At 42.9% G+C, this 15,302-nt stretch overlaps 1 protein-coding gene across 1 annotated transcript in view; it reads right to left on the minus strand.

The window, feature by feature from the left end:
- KLF7 (KLF transcription factor 7) overlaps positions 1-15,302 on the minus strand; it is a 93,723-nt gene that overhangs the window by 11,586 nt on the left and 66,835 nt on the right. The window contains exon 3 of the mRNA XM_066624001.1: positions 5,695-5,818. Within this exon, the coding sequence (XP_066480098.1) occupies positions 5,695-5,818 (124 nt within the window). The remainder of the gene's footprint in view (positions 1-5,694; positions 5,819-15,302) is intronic.

The following is a 15,302-nucleotide window of genomic DNA, read 5'->3' on the forward strand; positions in this document are numbered from 1 at the left end:
CTGCTATACGTGAGAGGCTTTTGTCCCTTGTGCCTGACTTCCACCACCTTCCTGTCCAGCCTACACCTTTTCTGATAGACAACAATCTGGATTGCAGCCAGTGGCACCCAGGCCATCTCTACTTCAGGGGTTGAGCATTGCACAGCAATATCACATGGTCCTTGTGCAACAGTGAAATGCACATGTACTAAATCACGTACATGGTCAAGAACCACCTGCCATACAAAGAAAAAAACCACTGCTAGTACTTGCACTAGTATTACAGTGCACTGTGCTGCCAGGTACAAGAGCATTGTGTCCAAAAAAGGTAGCAAGTGGCAAATTCTGTAGAGGATGGTGATATAAGGTCTAAAATGACCACATGCTGTAACTATAAAGTTTCTGCTGATCAGTGCAAGATGGAGAGGAAGAGGTCAAATACCAGATTCAACACAAACCAACATGCAGATATGATGAAAACAGGACTTTTGTCCATGTAGGAAAGCATCCCTATTCAGTTAATCACAAATGAGAGCTTAAAAGCGATTATGTTAGGTACTCCTGAGGATAGAGAAGGAAGAGGGAAAGTAATGAAAGCAAATGTTACAATCAAAGTTGGCTACAATTTAATAAGAAAAACCATCACTCTGCCAATCTGAATAAAGTAAGTTTCTGGATAAGCAGCAAGACTTCCATTCCCATAGATAATTTAACATGGAAAAAATATTTGACAGAACTTATTTGATAAGAAAAAGTGTGACTCTTCACATGGCAAAGGTTTTTTCCCCTCTTCAGTGCATTTGGAAATCTGTCTGAGTGTTTATTTCATCAGCCTGTTCAAACAAGATGTATAACCTTTTGTGATTACTCTGATAGAAGCGAAAAACCCAAGAGGCAGGCTCCCTAAGCACTAAGCACTAAGCACTGGATATCTCTGAGACAAGGTCAGATGTTCTATCAATTTCCAGGCAGCCCTCCGAATCCCCATTTGCTGTCCACTGGCTTTCCCCACAGTGTAGGATGTCCTTGAGGCAGAACAAAAGGTGGGGCCAGTTAAGGAACCAAAGGATGAGAAAGAGAACCTTTAAAAATGAGAAGTATTCGGAAGACACTAAAGAAGTCTGAGCAGCAAAACCTCTCCTCCCCAGGCTCCAATACTAGTCAGAGGCACAAACCAAACATGCAGCTATTCCATGGGAAAACACACGTTAGTCATATCCATAAGTTTCAACTCATGTGGGATTTGTGACCACACGTTTATGGCAAGTCCAGGGCTTTCTTTGAGACAAGAGCTGTGCTAGTCCCTCTTCTGGCACTACCAGTCTTCCTTTGCTAGACTTCCTGTGTTGGAAGGTATTCTAGCAGCACCTGCCAGACAAAAAAAGGGTGGGAGCTTCCCCCAAAAGCCTGCCCTCCTGAGGGCAATAAATGCCCTGCTCTTGCCAGTGACAGCAAGATTCATGTGCTATTTGTTTTCCAGGTCGATGTATACAGGGATGATCTGGCTATGCAGGAGCAAGTTGCTGGTGACTCATTGGGATTTCTAGGGTAACTAGGCATAGAGGATCATACCCCAAACCCAGTCTGGCAGATTGCAGGAGCCATGGCAAGTCGGGATCATGCAGCAAAGAAACTCAACACCTTCCACAGCCCCCAGCCAGAGGGTGCTGGTCCCAAGAGCAGGACCAACATGCACCTGTAGTTTTAGTCATGTTTTAGAAGATGGTCTCTCTGTGATGGTCTCTGAGTGAAGCAGGGGAGGAAAGAAATTGCTCAGTGGAAAGAAGTCACAACTTTAACACATTGGTCAGCAACAAGACCAATGCAAGTGGGTAGTGGCAGTTTATGAAACAAATTGTGAGCCTCCCTTCCCTGTGACTTGGCCTGTAATCCTATATCCACTTTCCTGGGAGTAAGCCCAACAGAACACAATGGAACTTACTTCTGAGTAGGCACGAATCATTCAAGGAGGTGGGGGAAAAAAATCAGATGCATGCTCACATCTACATTCCCTACATAAACCAGTTGAGAATGTCCAACACCAAAATCCACGAGGACCAGAGTGTTGGAAATAGGTGTATAGGTCCAGCTTATTTATACACAGTTTTTGTATACACAGATTTGACTCAACACGAATGGCCCCTGCAAATGAGAAGGAATGTGCAGATTCCTGGAGAAGGGGAAAAATGCATCCCTTTAAAATCAGTTCAAAAAACTGAACAGTCCTTTAACAATAGCCTCCTTAATGAGAGAGAGAGAGAGAGAGAGAGAGAGAGAGAGAGAGAGAGAGAGGGCAGCTGGCTGACAATCCATCAATCCCAAAGAAAGGTGATCACTTTGCACTGGTGAAGGGAGGAGCTAGCTTGGAGGATGAATGATTGAGGGACTGTCTTCTTAATGACTCTGATCTTACATCACAAAGGTCAGCAAGGCTGTTTTTAAATCACAAAGCAAACAAAGAGCAAAGAAATTTTGTTTTTAAAATTGATTTGCTAGTTTTTTTTGCCATCCACCTGAGTGCTTGCAATGGAACCCACTCGAATAATGAGGCTCAACCTGTATATTTCTTTTGGACTAGATCCAAAAGAGTTACTTTACAACAAGCCCAATGAGGGTTTTTTACTTTCTTTCTTTGAACAGCAGATTAATCTTCTCTCATATCACAGGCAACTGTTTCAAATGCCATGGGGCAAGGTATTCCCACAGCTGTCTTGGGCACTTAGACTTCATTGAGCAGTTTTTTTATATTTCTAAATTATAGTGCTCACTGGGTTGAAGAATATCTAATTATTTTACAGTACATATATTCTGTCTTTCTCCTCCCCACAACAAGATGATGAAGGACTAGGGGAGGAGACAGGGTTAAACACTGAACTCTGTGCTGACATGAACCAAATTGTTCCAGCCTCAGGTCAGTAACTTGTTTGGTGGCTTCTTAAAAGAGAAAGATGAGAAGGAAGTTGGTGGTCTCACTCCAAGAGGACAAATCCCTGACTGCTTCCAACCATTCACCAACATCAATGGAACAGCAGTTGTTTAAGCCTGCTCTCCCACCTCCCACTGCCTGTCTGCCAGAATGAAAGTACAAATCTTCCTTTGGTTGACAAAGGTGCATAGAAGAGGCAAGACCCCAGAGATCTTCTCTTAGTTTACATTACTCCTCATTCGGAACAAACAATAGCAGAGTCTAGCGTCCACAGATAAAAGGCAAAGGAAGGCAGAGCTGATAGAGAGTAGAGAGAGAACAAACCCAGTGGGGTGAATGAAGGCCTTAGAAACACAGGATGTGAAAAATGATCAGATTTCCTTCCCATTAAAGAACGGGACCCTGTTTATGCCCAGTGCATCCTCTTGAGCCTTGGCAGTCTAATCTGTGCAGGAGCTAAATAGATCTTTGATTGTATTATGAGCATTTTCTTATTACAGCAGAGGTCTTGAGGCTGCTTTAAAAAGATGGGTAATTTTCTAAAAGCTGCTTTCCAAGTTACATATATAAATAGGATTTTAAAAGATGGCACAGCCAGATGTAAGCTTATTATTTGATTATTGCCTCAATCGGATCTTGGCTTTAGACAGGGCATGGCCAATATCTCCAATTAGATGGTTTACTGTTTGGTTATCAGCTTTTATTACTAGGAAGGCTGCTCTGCAATGCCCATCCAAGATTTGTTTTATTTTACAGTGATATGCTAAGAGCCAGATACTCTAAAGGACACGGAACCAAGTATTCCTGACTTAAGGCCCAATCCTATCCAACTTTCCAGCACTGATGCAACCCTGAGGTAAGGGAACACTTGTTTCCTTATGCTGAGGAGGCCTCTGTGACTGCCCCCCATAGTATGCAACACACTTTCCATTGGCACAGCTGCATCTTCTCTGGAAAGTTGGGTAGGATTGGGCCCTTAGATTCTGAGTCTAACAGATTGCAAAAGTAACCAAGAGCCCAAGTCACTTCCAAAAGGGAGAGTGGCTATGACTTCTTTGTCCCAGTATGCATTGGCCTGTACTTTCTTGCACTGGGCACACATTCACCTAATTAGTCCCCAAAGAGTTCTAGGATCACCATATTTAGACTAGAACATTTATTGCAGATGGAAGTTGTACCATGTCTGCAACTGCCAAGATTTTGTTCTCAGTGGAAGCATCCGTGCTGGAGGCTTACAGCAAGTTGGGGGACATTTTCATCAGGATCATGGTATGAGAAGAATGTGTTGAAGTTCCCTTCCCAGACACTGTTGTCCCTAATCTGGTTGCTTCTTACAGGCAGCAACAATGCCTTTAAGAGCAGGTCTGGTTTGTTCCTCAATCTGACTTCCCTGAACGTTTGGGCTTCACGTATAGCAACCTGGCTCAGCAATGGAAGGAAGCATTCCCAACAAATGCAAATCTGACCATGAAAGAAGAGGATTCCCAGAGGACTGCAGTACATGACACAGAAATAATCAAGAGCTCCCAGTATGGGTGCCTTTGAAGAAAACTAGAGTATGTAATTACGTAACAAATAGTTTATTATATAATGTAACTAGTTTAAGATCTCCACCTTAGATCAATTTTAGAAAATTCTGTTCATAAGGGTGAGGAGGAGGAGTTGGGCTATAGTTTACAAATTGGCGGATTCTTTTGGTCACAATTATTTGCAAATAGAGAATATATACCATGATTAATGGAGTAGAAGTTAAAGAGAGGCAGCAACATGTTTCCAAGCAACCAACTTCTAGTCTTATTCTGGACCCATCTTTCAGTTCAATAAATTCAGATTTTGCTGAACCTCAGTGGTTACAACTTAAACTGCTACTGCCCTTGTCACCTTTCTTTTGGCCAGTCACTTGCAGGCACCACAGAATTGTGTGTTTTGCTCCTGGTGGGAGCAAGCATGGAAGGTTACCTAGCAACCATAAAACTTACTTCTTGTACATGTTGAGGTTGATTTCACTGCTCTGGATAAAATGGCTGTTCTGTTCAGTAGCTAAGAGCCAGGTGTGCTGCAGGAGTTTGGCGGAGGGTCATTTATTAGTAGGGCCATTGGGGGATGTGAGCCCCCCCAACAGTGTGGGGTGTCTTGCAAATTGTAAAAAAAAACCTGGTGGTGTGCCTTGACCATTTTAGTGCCCTCTCAGTGTGCCGTGAAATGGAAAAGATCGAAAATTGCTGGTGTAAACACTTGTCATCATGAACTGACATCCATCTTCATGCAAGAGCACTTGCAAGAGGATTAAAGGTTTTAGAAAATTAACACTTTACAAATATGCCAGCCACAAAAAATATTAAGCTGCCTTGTGCCACATCTGATCATTGGTCCATCTAAGCCCTTAATGTCTATTTTGACTGGCACCAGCTCTCAGAGAGGCTTTAAAAATGCCTAGGATTGAACCTGGGACCTTTTATGTGCTTTGTATATAAGGTTATCTTACGCACTTGCCAGGACAAACTTCCATCTAAAGTAGAGGGAAGTAGACTCAACCTCAAAATGTGCATAAAGTGCAATGGAGTTGCTAGGCAACAAAATCGTATTTACCCTTCAACACAATCATACCATTTATGTTTTATGTTTTATTTTTTAAAAGGAGGCAAAGATTATATTTTAAAATCTTTTTTAAAAGATTTTAAAATTGCTTTTTTGATCATTGCTTTTTATGATCTGATGCAAGTTGCCTTAAAGGCTCTATATGAGTCAAGAAGCAGGATCAAAGTTGAGAATACACAGTAGCCATTTACCTGTCACAATGGTTGCACTTAAAAGGTTTTGCCCCTGTGTGTTTCCTGTAATGCCGTGTAAGCTCATCACTTCGTGCAAAACGCCACTCACATCCTTCCCACGAACACTTGTAAGGCTTCTCACCTGCAGGGGGAGAATGAAAGTAGTCAAGTTAATGCGAAGGAAATAACTCCAGAACCACATCTCTTCCACATTTCCATTTGACAATGTACCACAAGATTCTCAGCATTCTCTCTCATTGTGTTTAAAGAGCAAAGTTTCTAATCCTAAACACAGAGGTGAGCGACGTGTAGGTGAGGCCTGAATGAAGGTTCCAGAAAAGAGCTGAGTAAATCAAGGTGCTAGGCCTCATTGATCTTCATGATTCTTTCCCATGACTAACTTCTAGCTGCATTATGCTAAACTGGCAAATGTTTTTAATCTGCTTGTAGAACTTGCACTGGGGAAATGCCTCTTAAGATGATGCTTACCATCTGAAGTTTTTTAATAGGTATGTTTGTATTAAAAATAATCTGCTGCCCAATTAATTAGGATCACCTTTTTAGCCAATTTAAAAGAAAAACTTGAAAGGAATATGGTTTGTTGTGTCCTACTGCTCCTAGCTCAAACTTATCCAGTACATCAGCAAGAACCCATAGCCCATCCTGGAAAATAATACTTGCCTTAAAATGACTGGGTGGCAGGGGAGGAAGGCCTGTACTTGTTTACAAACAGCTGCCCACCCCCACGCAACCTGGAGCCTAGCAACCACAAATCAACACACAGATTAACTCCCATACCAAAAAGAGCTGTGGAGGGTATGCTCATTGCACTTCTTTGAAAGATTTCTTTGAAAGACAGCTAACTCAGAGAGAACTGAGCATCTTGTTTTAGTTCTCAGGTCTTCTCTTCCATCTAACTGTTTCCCTTACAATTCAGATAACTTGTCTTGCATCCAGTTCCAGATAGAGAATGGTGTCTCCATCAGTCTATATTTTAACATGATAAATTATCCCCCTGATGAAAGCAAGTATAGAATCCTACACATTCAACATGTTACTCAGCAAATCAAAAGTATTTGGACACAGTAGAAGGACCCAGGAGAGAGAAAACGAGCTCTCACAAAGAGGAAAAAAAACACTCCTTATTGTCGAGCCTTTAACAAGGAACTGTAAGCATCAAGGAGGGTAGAAATAGCTTTAAAACCTTCTGAAAGATGCCCTTTAAAAGATCACTTCCAGGCATGCCTTCAAAGTGACAGGCACACACAGGAACAATCACAATCACAGTTTGCCTTGAATCCTAACTGCAAGTCTCTGCGTTAAATGGAGCATTAAAAAAAAAAAAGAGCATGAGGGATAGGAGATCCAATTGTTTTGTAGCCCCATTTTTTTTTGGGTGGGGGGAACTACATGTTCAAGTGTCAGCAAATTAAGACAGGTGAGAAGACAAAGTGGGGCCAAATTAATCTCTGGTGTAAGCTCTTCAATTATAATGAAGCTAACAAGCATTTGGGCCCAAGGAAGGCTGAAAAGCTTCTGTGTGGCTAGTCATTTACTAAACATTATTGATTGCCAACTAGGCTCTGCTGCTCCAAAGATAAAGTGGAAATCTGGCACAGGCCGAAGAGGAGAATGGGCAGAGATATCTCCTGCAGTTCAGCAACCAGAGCCTTTTATTCTCAGCTCAGAGGGGTTTCAAAATGAAGGGGGAGAAGCTAAACTAAAAAGCAAAGCAATGCAGAGAAGAAACCCTACACAATATTGCAGCAGGTGTAGGTAAGCCAAACATTAATTGATTTGTCTGCTATCAGCCAAGCAATCACAGCCCACAAGATATAGAGGATAAAGTGATAGAATATTAAGGAGAGGGAGGAACAGTGTTGGAGATAAAAAATGAGCAGCAAGTTTGATTTCAAGTTAATTTCTTGCAGCTCACTTAAACTTGTTTGCTGCTAACTTAGAATCTTATATGTGTCCCTGAAAAATCTGTTAAAGAAAATCCAGATGCTGAGAAAATTATTCCTCTAAAGACAATCTTGTACATATATGGTGCATGAAGTAGCATAACTGCAGCCAGCACCTGCCTGGTTAGATGAAGACCCTTAAAAGGAGAGATATGCACGCCAGTCGCAACCCAAATTTTGAGCGCAAAACCATGATGCATATCAACGTAGTTCTTTATGTTTCACAGTCTGACTCAATTTGCTAAATCAATGATTTTTGGAATTATTTGGCAAACAGCAGATGGCCGGAATAAGAAGTAATGTGAAGCCAGAGGAGTGTGCGGAAACACAGCATCAGTAAAATAAATGCTACTCGACAAAGAAGTGAGAAGGAAAGGTATGTAAGATAGCAGGACATACAAGATCATCTCCAGGAAGCTTGTACTAAGTGAATATTTCACAATGCATATTTGCATCAAGTTTCTAGTTCATACATTTATGACCTTCTATCACCTGACTTTGGCAAACCCGGTTTGGGGACAATACCTGTGCATCTGCAAATCCATTTCTGCAATTCTAAGGAATAAAAACTTAATAAAAAAATTCCCAAACTGGGATACTGTATACTCAGGAACCTCAAAACCAACAACAATAAAAAGAATCTTCAGGTTGTCTTGCGGACAATGAAGGTGATGAGCCCAGATAAGGAATACACAATACAGTATGTATTTCCAAATCTTTGTTGGTTGTATGACTTTAGAAAAACGTGTACGTGAGGCTAATACGTGAGGGTTGCTAAAGTTCCAAATATTCTTAAACCTTGGAATCAGAATATTTTTCATTTGTAAACAGAGCCAAACTGTCCTGTATCTAAGGACGGAGTCCTCAAACATATCAATGGTGCCTTTGCCCTCTGATGGGAAGTGGAGTGGAGTGGTTGGCAACCTTCAGTCTCGAAAGACTATGGTATAAGCCTACAGCACCCAGTATTCCCAGGCGGTCTCCCATCCAAGTACTAACCAGGCCTGACCCTGCTTAGCTTCCGAGATCGGGCATGTGCAGGGTAATACAGAGGCCCATACAAAATGCTTGTGAAAAAGTAGAGTGGCCTCCCACTGCAGAGTTGTCACAAAAACAGGCCTATAAATCTTAGGAAAGTAGGGAAATAAAGTATGTTATCAGTTGAACCTCAGCTATTGGATTCAAGCAAAACACAAGTGTTGATAACCGATTTATTTATAAGGTTATATCAGGGTGGCCAGACTTGCTTAACGTAAAAGCCACATACAACAATCTTCAGGTGTTTGAGAGCCACATTCTTAAATATATTTAATCACCATGAACGTTAAGCTTATGTTTTAATCCACTGGACTCTCCGTTTATACCCAGTAAACACTTAGAAAGCTTGGACATTTCTTATTCACCTTTTATACTAATTGAGATGCAAAAAGGAACTCAGGTAACATATTTCCAAGAGCTGCACATAATATGTCAAAGAGCCACATGAGGCTTCCAAGCTGTGGTTTGACCACCTGTGTTACATGTAGTTCCTAAAACAACCTGCACAGGGTTTTCTTTGGTCTCAAGGATGATAAGGGGAAGACTCGGCTGCAGTTAAGGAAACAGCGTACAGCCAATCTACAGTGTCTGAATGCAACAAACATACACTACACCTTTATAACTGAGGGTTCTTTTTTCTGGCCAAGTGAAATAAATTCTAAAGGCCAGTAAAATGCTGCCCAGTTGGCAACTCTTAGGTAGGATTTTCTCCAGATTAGTATCTCATCCACATATCCTGTTGGTTGATTAAAAAAATACAGTCGTGTACTGGGATTGCAGCTGCCTAACACTAGGGAAAAAAAATGTAAACCTTAATTATTAATACATCACTTGCTTCCATCACAAATTACTTCAGCTTCGGCTGTGGTTTCAGTATTGTATCATGGACCTAGAAAGGGACAAATGCAGGGAAAGAGAAACAAGACAAGTAAATGGGAACTTCAGGAATAAGGGTCGGGGCAGTAAACTAGAGCCAAGCAGACAGCGTCTTGCTGGTAAGAGATGTACTGAGATCCTGGCTGAAACCAGCAATAGCCTTTCTTGTAGTTTGGCAAAGATGCAAGGTGGAATGCTTTGTAAGAATGCAGATTTGGTTCAGTAAGACTAAATGCAGGGTTCAGACCCAGGAAGGAACTCTCCCAAGTTCAAGTTGACTGACAAAGTCTGAAATTATCCTTATGCTCTGTTTCAAGTCTTGTTCATATGGAGCACTGTGTGACACTCGCTGCTACATAACATATTTTAAAGGTATCCCCATCAAAGAGTTAAGGAGTTACTAGGGGATGCTTGCAAAGGGATGTTCTACATCTGGCCTTCACAAAGGGAAAGTGCAAAGGAGGAGGAGGAGGAGGAAAGTGGTAGGTTTGTATAACTGTCTGAGCACTGTGTATGAAGCAATGAAGGGAGATAAATCAGTTGGGCAGACAGCAGGGACTATCCATTAAGCATGCCACACTTCTAGAAACCCTACCTTCACCTTTGTCTCTCACACACTCTCATTTTAATCAATTCTCCACCCCTCTTTTGTCCCAACTTGCCATCTCTTCTTCGTGCAATCTGTCTTGGTAGTTCCATGATCTACTATTCTGCACTGGGAATCTGGAGTGGGCAAGAATGAATTGCAGAGGGATTATTACTCATGTAAAAATCTTCTGTTTACTTCTCCATCTACTGTTTAACTTATGGCAGCTCTATTCTCTACATAGAAAAAAAAACTGCTGCTGGAATCCTGTGGCATTCCAGCATCTCCTGCAGGAAACACATAGTTTCTGAATGATATGCGCATGTCTTTAAACCTGTGTATATCGATCCAAGAGCTCCTGGACCATGTACACTGGAATATAAAGACACACTCATGTCAACTACAGTTTCCCCAACACAACACCTATATAACCACAACCGTCATGCTTATCTTGTGAAGTGGTGGACTGCCCTTCAAACCTGTGGAAGAAAAGCTCCATATATATTTTTCTCCATCTACTGTTATCTTCCCTGAGCTACTGGGAAAGAGTTGCATTATCAATCCAAAGAACTGATTAAATACACGTTCATACAGCTAAACATGCAAAAACAGCATCATGAAACAGCATGCCTAAATCATAAGATTGCACTAGTAACAGTGCACACTACACACCTAGCTGTGCTTAGCAAACTCCATTTTATTAAGGACAAAGAATTCACCAATTTCTACTGCAGCCTGAGATTTTGAAAATCCTGGGTGCACTCAGGGCAAAAGTTAGGCATTCTGATTGTCACAGAAGTGAGAAATTCCCTTGGAGCTTAATTCAACAGCCAGGATCTAGTCTAACAAAAAAAATTTCTTGCAAGCACTAATTGGGTGGCCTTCAGCTAGAACGAACTGGAAAATATGACCCAAGATTGACGGTTTTGACAATATGAAGTGCTGTGTGAAACCCAAGCATAGTCACTGCTAAAAGCTCTAGAGAGCATTTTTATTTCGGTCGCAGAAATACCTCCTCTAACATCTATGCTAGCCGAGCTGCAGGGGCATTCCAGAATAGCTTTGCAAAGCACAGAAACCAGCTTTCCTTTCAGATTCCTTTCCTTTGTAACACAAGCTGCTTTCTGCCAGATGTCAGACAGTGTCGCTTTGTGTTCCGAGGCACTGCACGCTTGCTTACAGTATGCAGTGCAGAGGCAAAATATAAAGACAAAGGAGAATGTGACCTTTAAAAGCCATGTCTAAAGGAATCCTTGACCCATAGACCTCAGTAAAGATTAGGCTGCTCTCCTGCCCCCCATGAAGGTTATTTGAGCAAAAACATAGGAACAGCTAAGCAACATCATCTCATGATATGTACAAGAAAATTGCAAGAATGTTTACTTTTGCTTAAGAATGGCTTTCCTTTCCCTGATAATGAAAGCATCCGTTGGTGACATCCTACACCAGTGGTGTAGGGAGGTCGCGACGCCCCAGCCTGAAAGCCTTGGCGAGATGGGGGGAAAGGCAGAGACGCAATGCCCAGCATTGTGCCTCTGATCGGGGTGTGCAGGGGCTTGCTGCCACTCACTGCCACCTGCAGGAGACTCCCGGGGGTTGGAGAAGTCCACGGCCAACCTCAGCAGGACTCCCCACACGGCACGGTGTCTCCAGAAGGTGATCGCAACCACTTCTGGTTTTGCGATTGAGAAACTGGAAGTGGTTGCAATCGCCTTCTGGAGGGCTCTCTACTGGCTAAGGCTGGCGCCCGGCACCCCTGACCCCCAGGAGGCTCCTGCAGGCAGCAGTGAGTGGCAGCGTTCCCCTGCGCTCCGATCAGAGGTGTGATGCTGAGCATCATGTCTCTGCCTTCCCCCTGCCCCCACTGCCTGCAGCAAAGACTCAGTGGCTCTCAAACTCTCCCAGAGAGTCTGAGAATCACTATCCTATACAATGAATGCAAGTCATCCCAAGAAGAGGGCAAAAGAGGACATCCTTGTTAAGCTTCCTTGAACACCTCCAAGTTGGAGGGGAAAGGTGAATATAAACATTTTAAAATTTAAAAAATATAAATTTAACTTTTTATGACAAGGGGACTTAAGCACAACATATATTCACAATATTATTTGTATCAGGGTTGTATCCCATAGAATGCAATCTGGCTTTTAAGAGTACCAGAAATGGAGTATATGCAGAAGCTGTACTTGGAAAAGAGCTTTGCAATACTGTTGTAATGGTGATGAGGTAGGATCACCATTATTGCCCATTTTAGGAATACTAAACTGATTTCGGATTACCCATGGTTGCACAATGAGCTTTTAACAAATGCAGGCCCAACTCTGTCCACCAGGCTTGCATGCTGCTTACTTGGTGCTCCACATCTACATAAGACAAAGGGATGAGCAATAGTACATTTTCAAAATGCATGGCTCTTAGAGCCTTTCACATACCATTTGCTATCTTCTGGCAGACTGAAAATGTCAACAGCAAAGCACATGCATACAAAGTCCAAAATTCAATCACTGATATTTCCAACAGCAGTGCTGAGAAGCAGCATTGACTGACTGAGGTCTTGGAGAACCACTGCCAGACAGAGCAGACAATACTGGATTCAATATACCAATGATCTGATACAGTTATAGGTGGGTTCTTTTGCTCAAAATCCCAATTACTTGCTACTACAAAAAACATCAGTCAAGTAATAGCAATGTCTAGTCCTGGTGAGGATGAGCCCACAGGGCAGCCTGTGGGAAGCTGACCCAGCAATGGTCTGGAGTCGATAGTGAGAAGAGTGGGACTGGAGCTCTGGATCTGTTCTAAGGTCCAGAACTAGGAATCACTGGGGGGGGGGGGGAGAAATATATAGGTCATTCAGAACCCTGGACAGGTCCCAAGGAGAAAGCAACTTGCTCTCTCATTCCACACATTCTTCCCCCATACATAGCCATGCAGGGTTGGTGGTGGTGCAAGCTAGCCACTGCCCCCCAATACTGATTCCCATTGTTCAGCCATGCCCCCTCCCCCAGTGTTTGCACATTGGGAGCTGGTCTGCACAGGGAAAAGTTGAACACAGAGGGTTCCTTCATGCAGCTTGAAATTCTGATTGGCCAGCATTCCAAATTGTGTGATACAACTGTCCAGGTGTCTGCCTTGTGCAGACAAACACCAAATACGCTATCCTCCAAATGTGGAGTGCGTGCACCAGTACCACCCTCATACGCTGGCTGCATGAAATGATACAATATCTGAAGAGAGCTGTGGAGCTGATTCCTAATATACTCCCTGGGCCTGACTGTGCTTCCCAGACCCACTCCCTGGCCAAGGTATAGAAAGAGGGTCAGCCTTGTAGCCTACAGACTGCTGGTCCATTGCCTCTTCATGATCTCCTGCTAGGTACACCATCTGTGGTGGTCAACAGGCTTGAAACAGTGTGAGGCCCTCAGTAAGAGGAATGCTGCAGTCTAGATCAGCATCAGGACCCTAGTCCAGTGCCCATGCTATCTCTGCACTGCTGGTACTTTTGATCCAGCTGTCCCCTTTCCCACCAAGTCAATCTCGAGGTCACTGCTTGTAGTATGGGTCTCCAGGGGAGCTCTGTGTGAAGCAGTTCTTCCTACTCAGTCAGGCTTGTACATGGCACCAGGTCAAAGTTAATTTCTCACAGGAAAGTGATCCAGTAGCCTGACTCGTATTGGTTAGTAGACACAACTACAAGACCACACTGAGGTGCATATCACCATTTCAAGAAATGCTCAAGGAAAAATATAAAACCATGAACAAAACCACAGTAAAAAAAGGCTTAAATACAACAATCAATTAAAATGAACCATGAAACAAAATGGCAACAGAGATCAAAGTGGGACAGCCAACCAAGAGGACTATAATCTCAGACCAGCCAAGAATTTCATCCACAAGCCAGTTTTGGACAAAAAGTACACACAGAGTGGCCATGTGGCCCTACCAGTGGTTACCCCACAGCTCTGGAATGTTGTGCCCCTGGTGAGCTGCCAAAGCTGTAGCAACTGATATTTGGTGCAGTCTCCATACGCTCATCACAAACAAAGAATTCATATATTCACTGCTATGTCTTTAAAAGTTCTGAAATTTTAGGGCTAGAGCAGAAAAGGGCATTGCTGTCTTTCTGAGGAAAAAGGGAAGAGAACCGTTTTCTAACTCAAAGAGACCTCATCCCTCACCTAAGTTTCTTCTCAGGACAGCTCCCTATTTTTTGTCTCTTAAAGGATGAACTGATAGGCACGCCAGGCCCTGTACAGTTTCCCCACCAGTAAGGCAGGCAATGGCAGCCTGAATCCAGTTTCAAAGCTTGCAGTGATGTGAACTAACAGCAATAGTAAGAAAAAGTAACCTGCAGTTAATCAGGTCACCTCGCCGACACGTACAGCATTAGCACAGGATTCATGCAAGGCCCATGAGGTGCCTGCTCTAAAGTGCTAAACTGCACTCCTGGTGGTTAAGGACCCATGCTCATCATCATGTTTAAATCAAGCCCAAACCCTGAGGAAACCAGGATTAAGGGTCCAGGAACACCCAACAAAACCAGGACAGGCACCTAGCTCTCTCTTCTGTAGTTTTTGAAAAGGTCTTCCTCGAGAATGAGGTCAAGGCCACCAGCAGGACAGCAGCCGATATAGTGCATTAACAAGCCCCGTGTGAAAATCATTTTTATCCTCTCCACAAGAGTATTCCCTCCTTTTCTTCCAGTTCTCCTAATACAGTCTCAATTCTTATTTGCTATATTTATTCCATATCTGTCAGAAGTTTGTTCAGTCATTATTAGTCATTTAGCACACCTGCATGCATGTTTCCTCAAAAGTAAATCTCATGGAGACCAATAAGGATTACTCCAAAATATGTCTAAATTAATGCTTCCCAAACCTACCTTCACCACAATGCCCCAGCAACAGGAAAGAAGTGGTGATGATGTACAACATGATTGCGTGATGATGTAATTGTCACTTCTGAGTTGGGAGGCCAGATGCAACCCTACAAACAGTAGCTCAGGGCAGGCTGGAGGGCTTTTTAAAACCAGCTAAAACCATGCACTGGAGCTCTGCCCACCAAGCCGAGCCTCCTGCTGCTGTTTAGGTGAGTACCTTGCAATGCCCCAGGCTGTCATGATGCACACTTTGGGAACTTCTGGTCTATAGGATTGCAGCCCTAAT

This window comes from Tiliqua scincoides, chromosome 1, assembly GCF_035046505.1.
Source record: "Tiliqua scincoides isolate rTilSci1 chromosome 1, rTilSci1.hap2, whole genome shotgun sequence".
In the NCBI taxonomy this organism is placed as follows: domain Eukaryota; kingdom Metazoa; phylum Chordata; class Lepidosauria; order Squamata; family Scincidae; genus Tiliqua; species Tiliqua scincoides.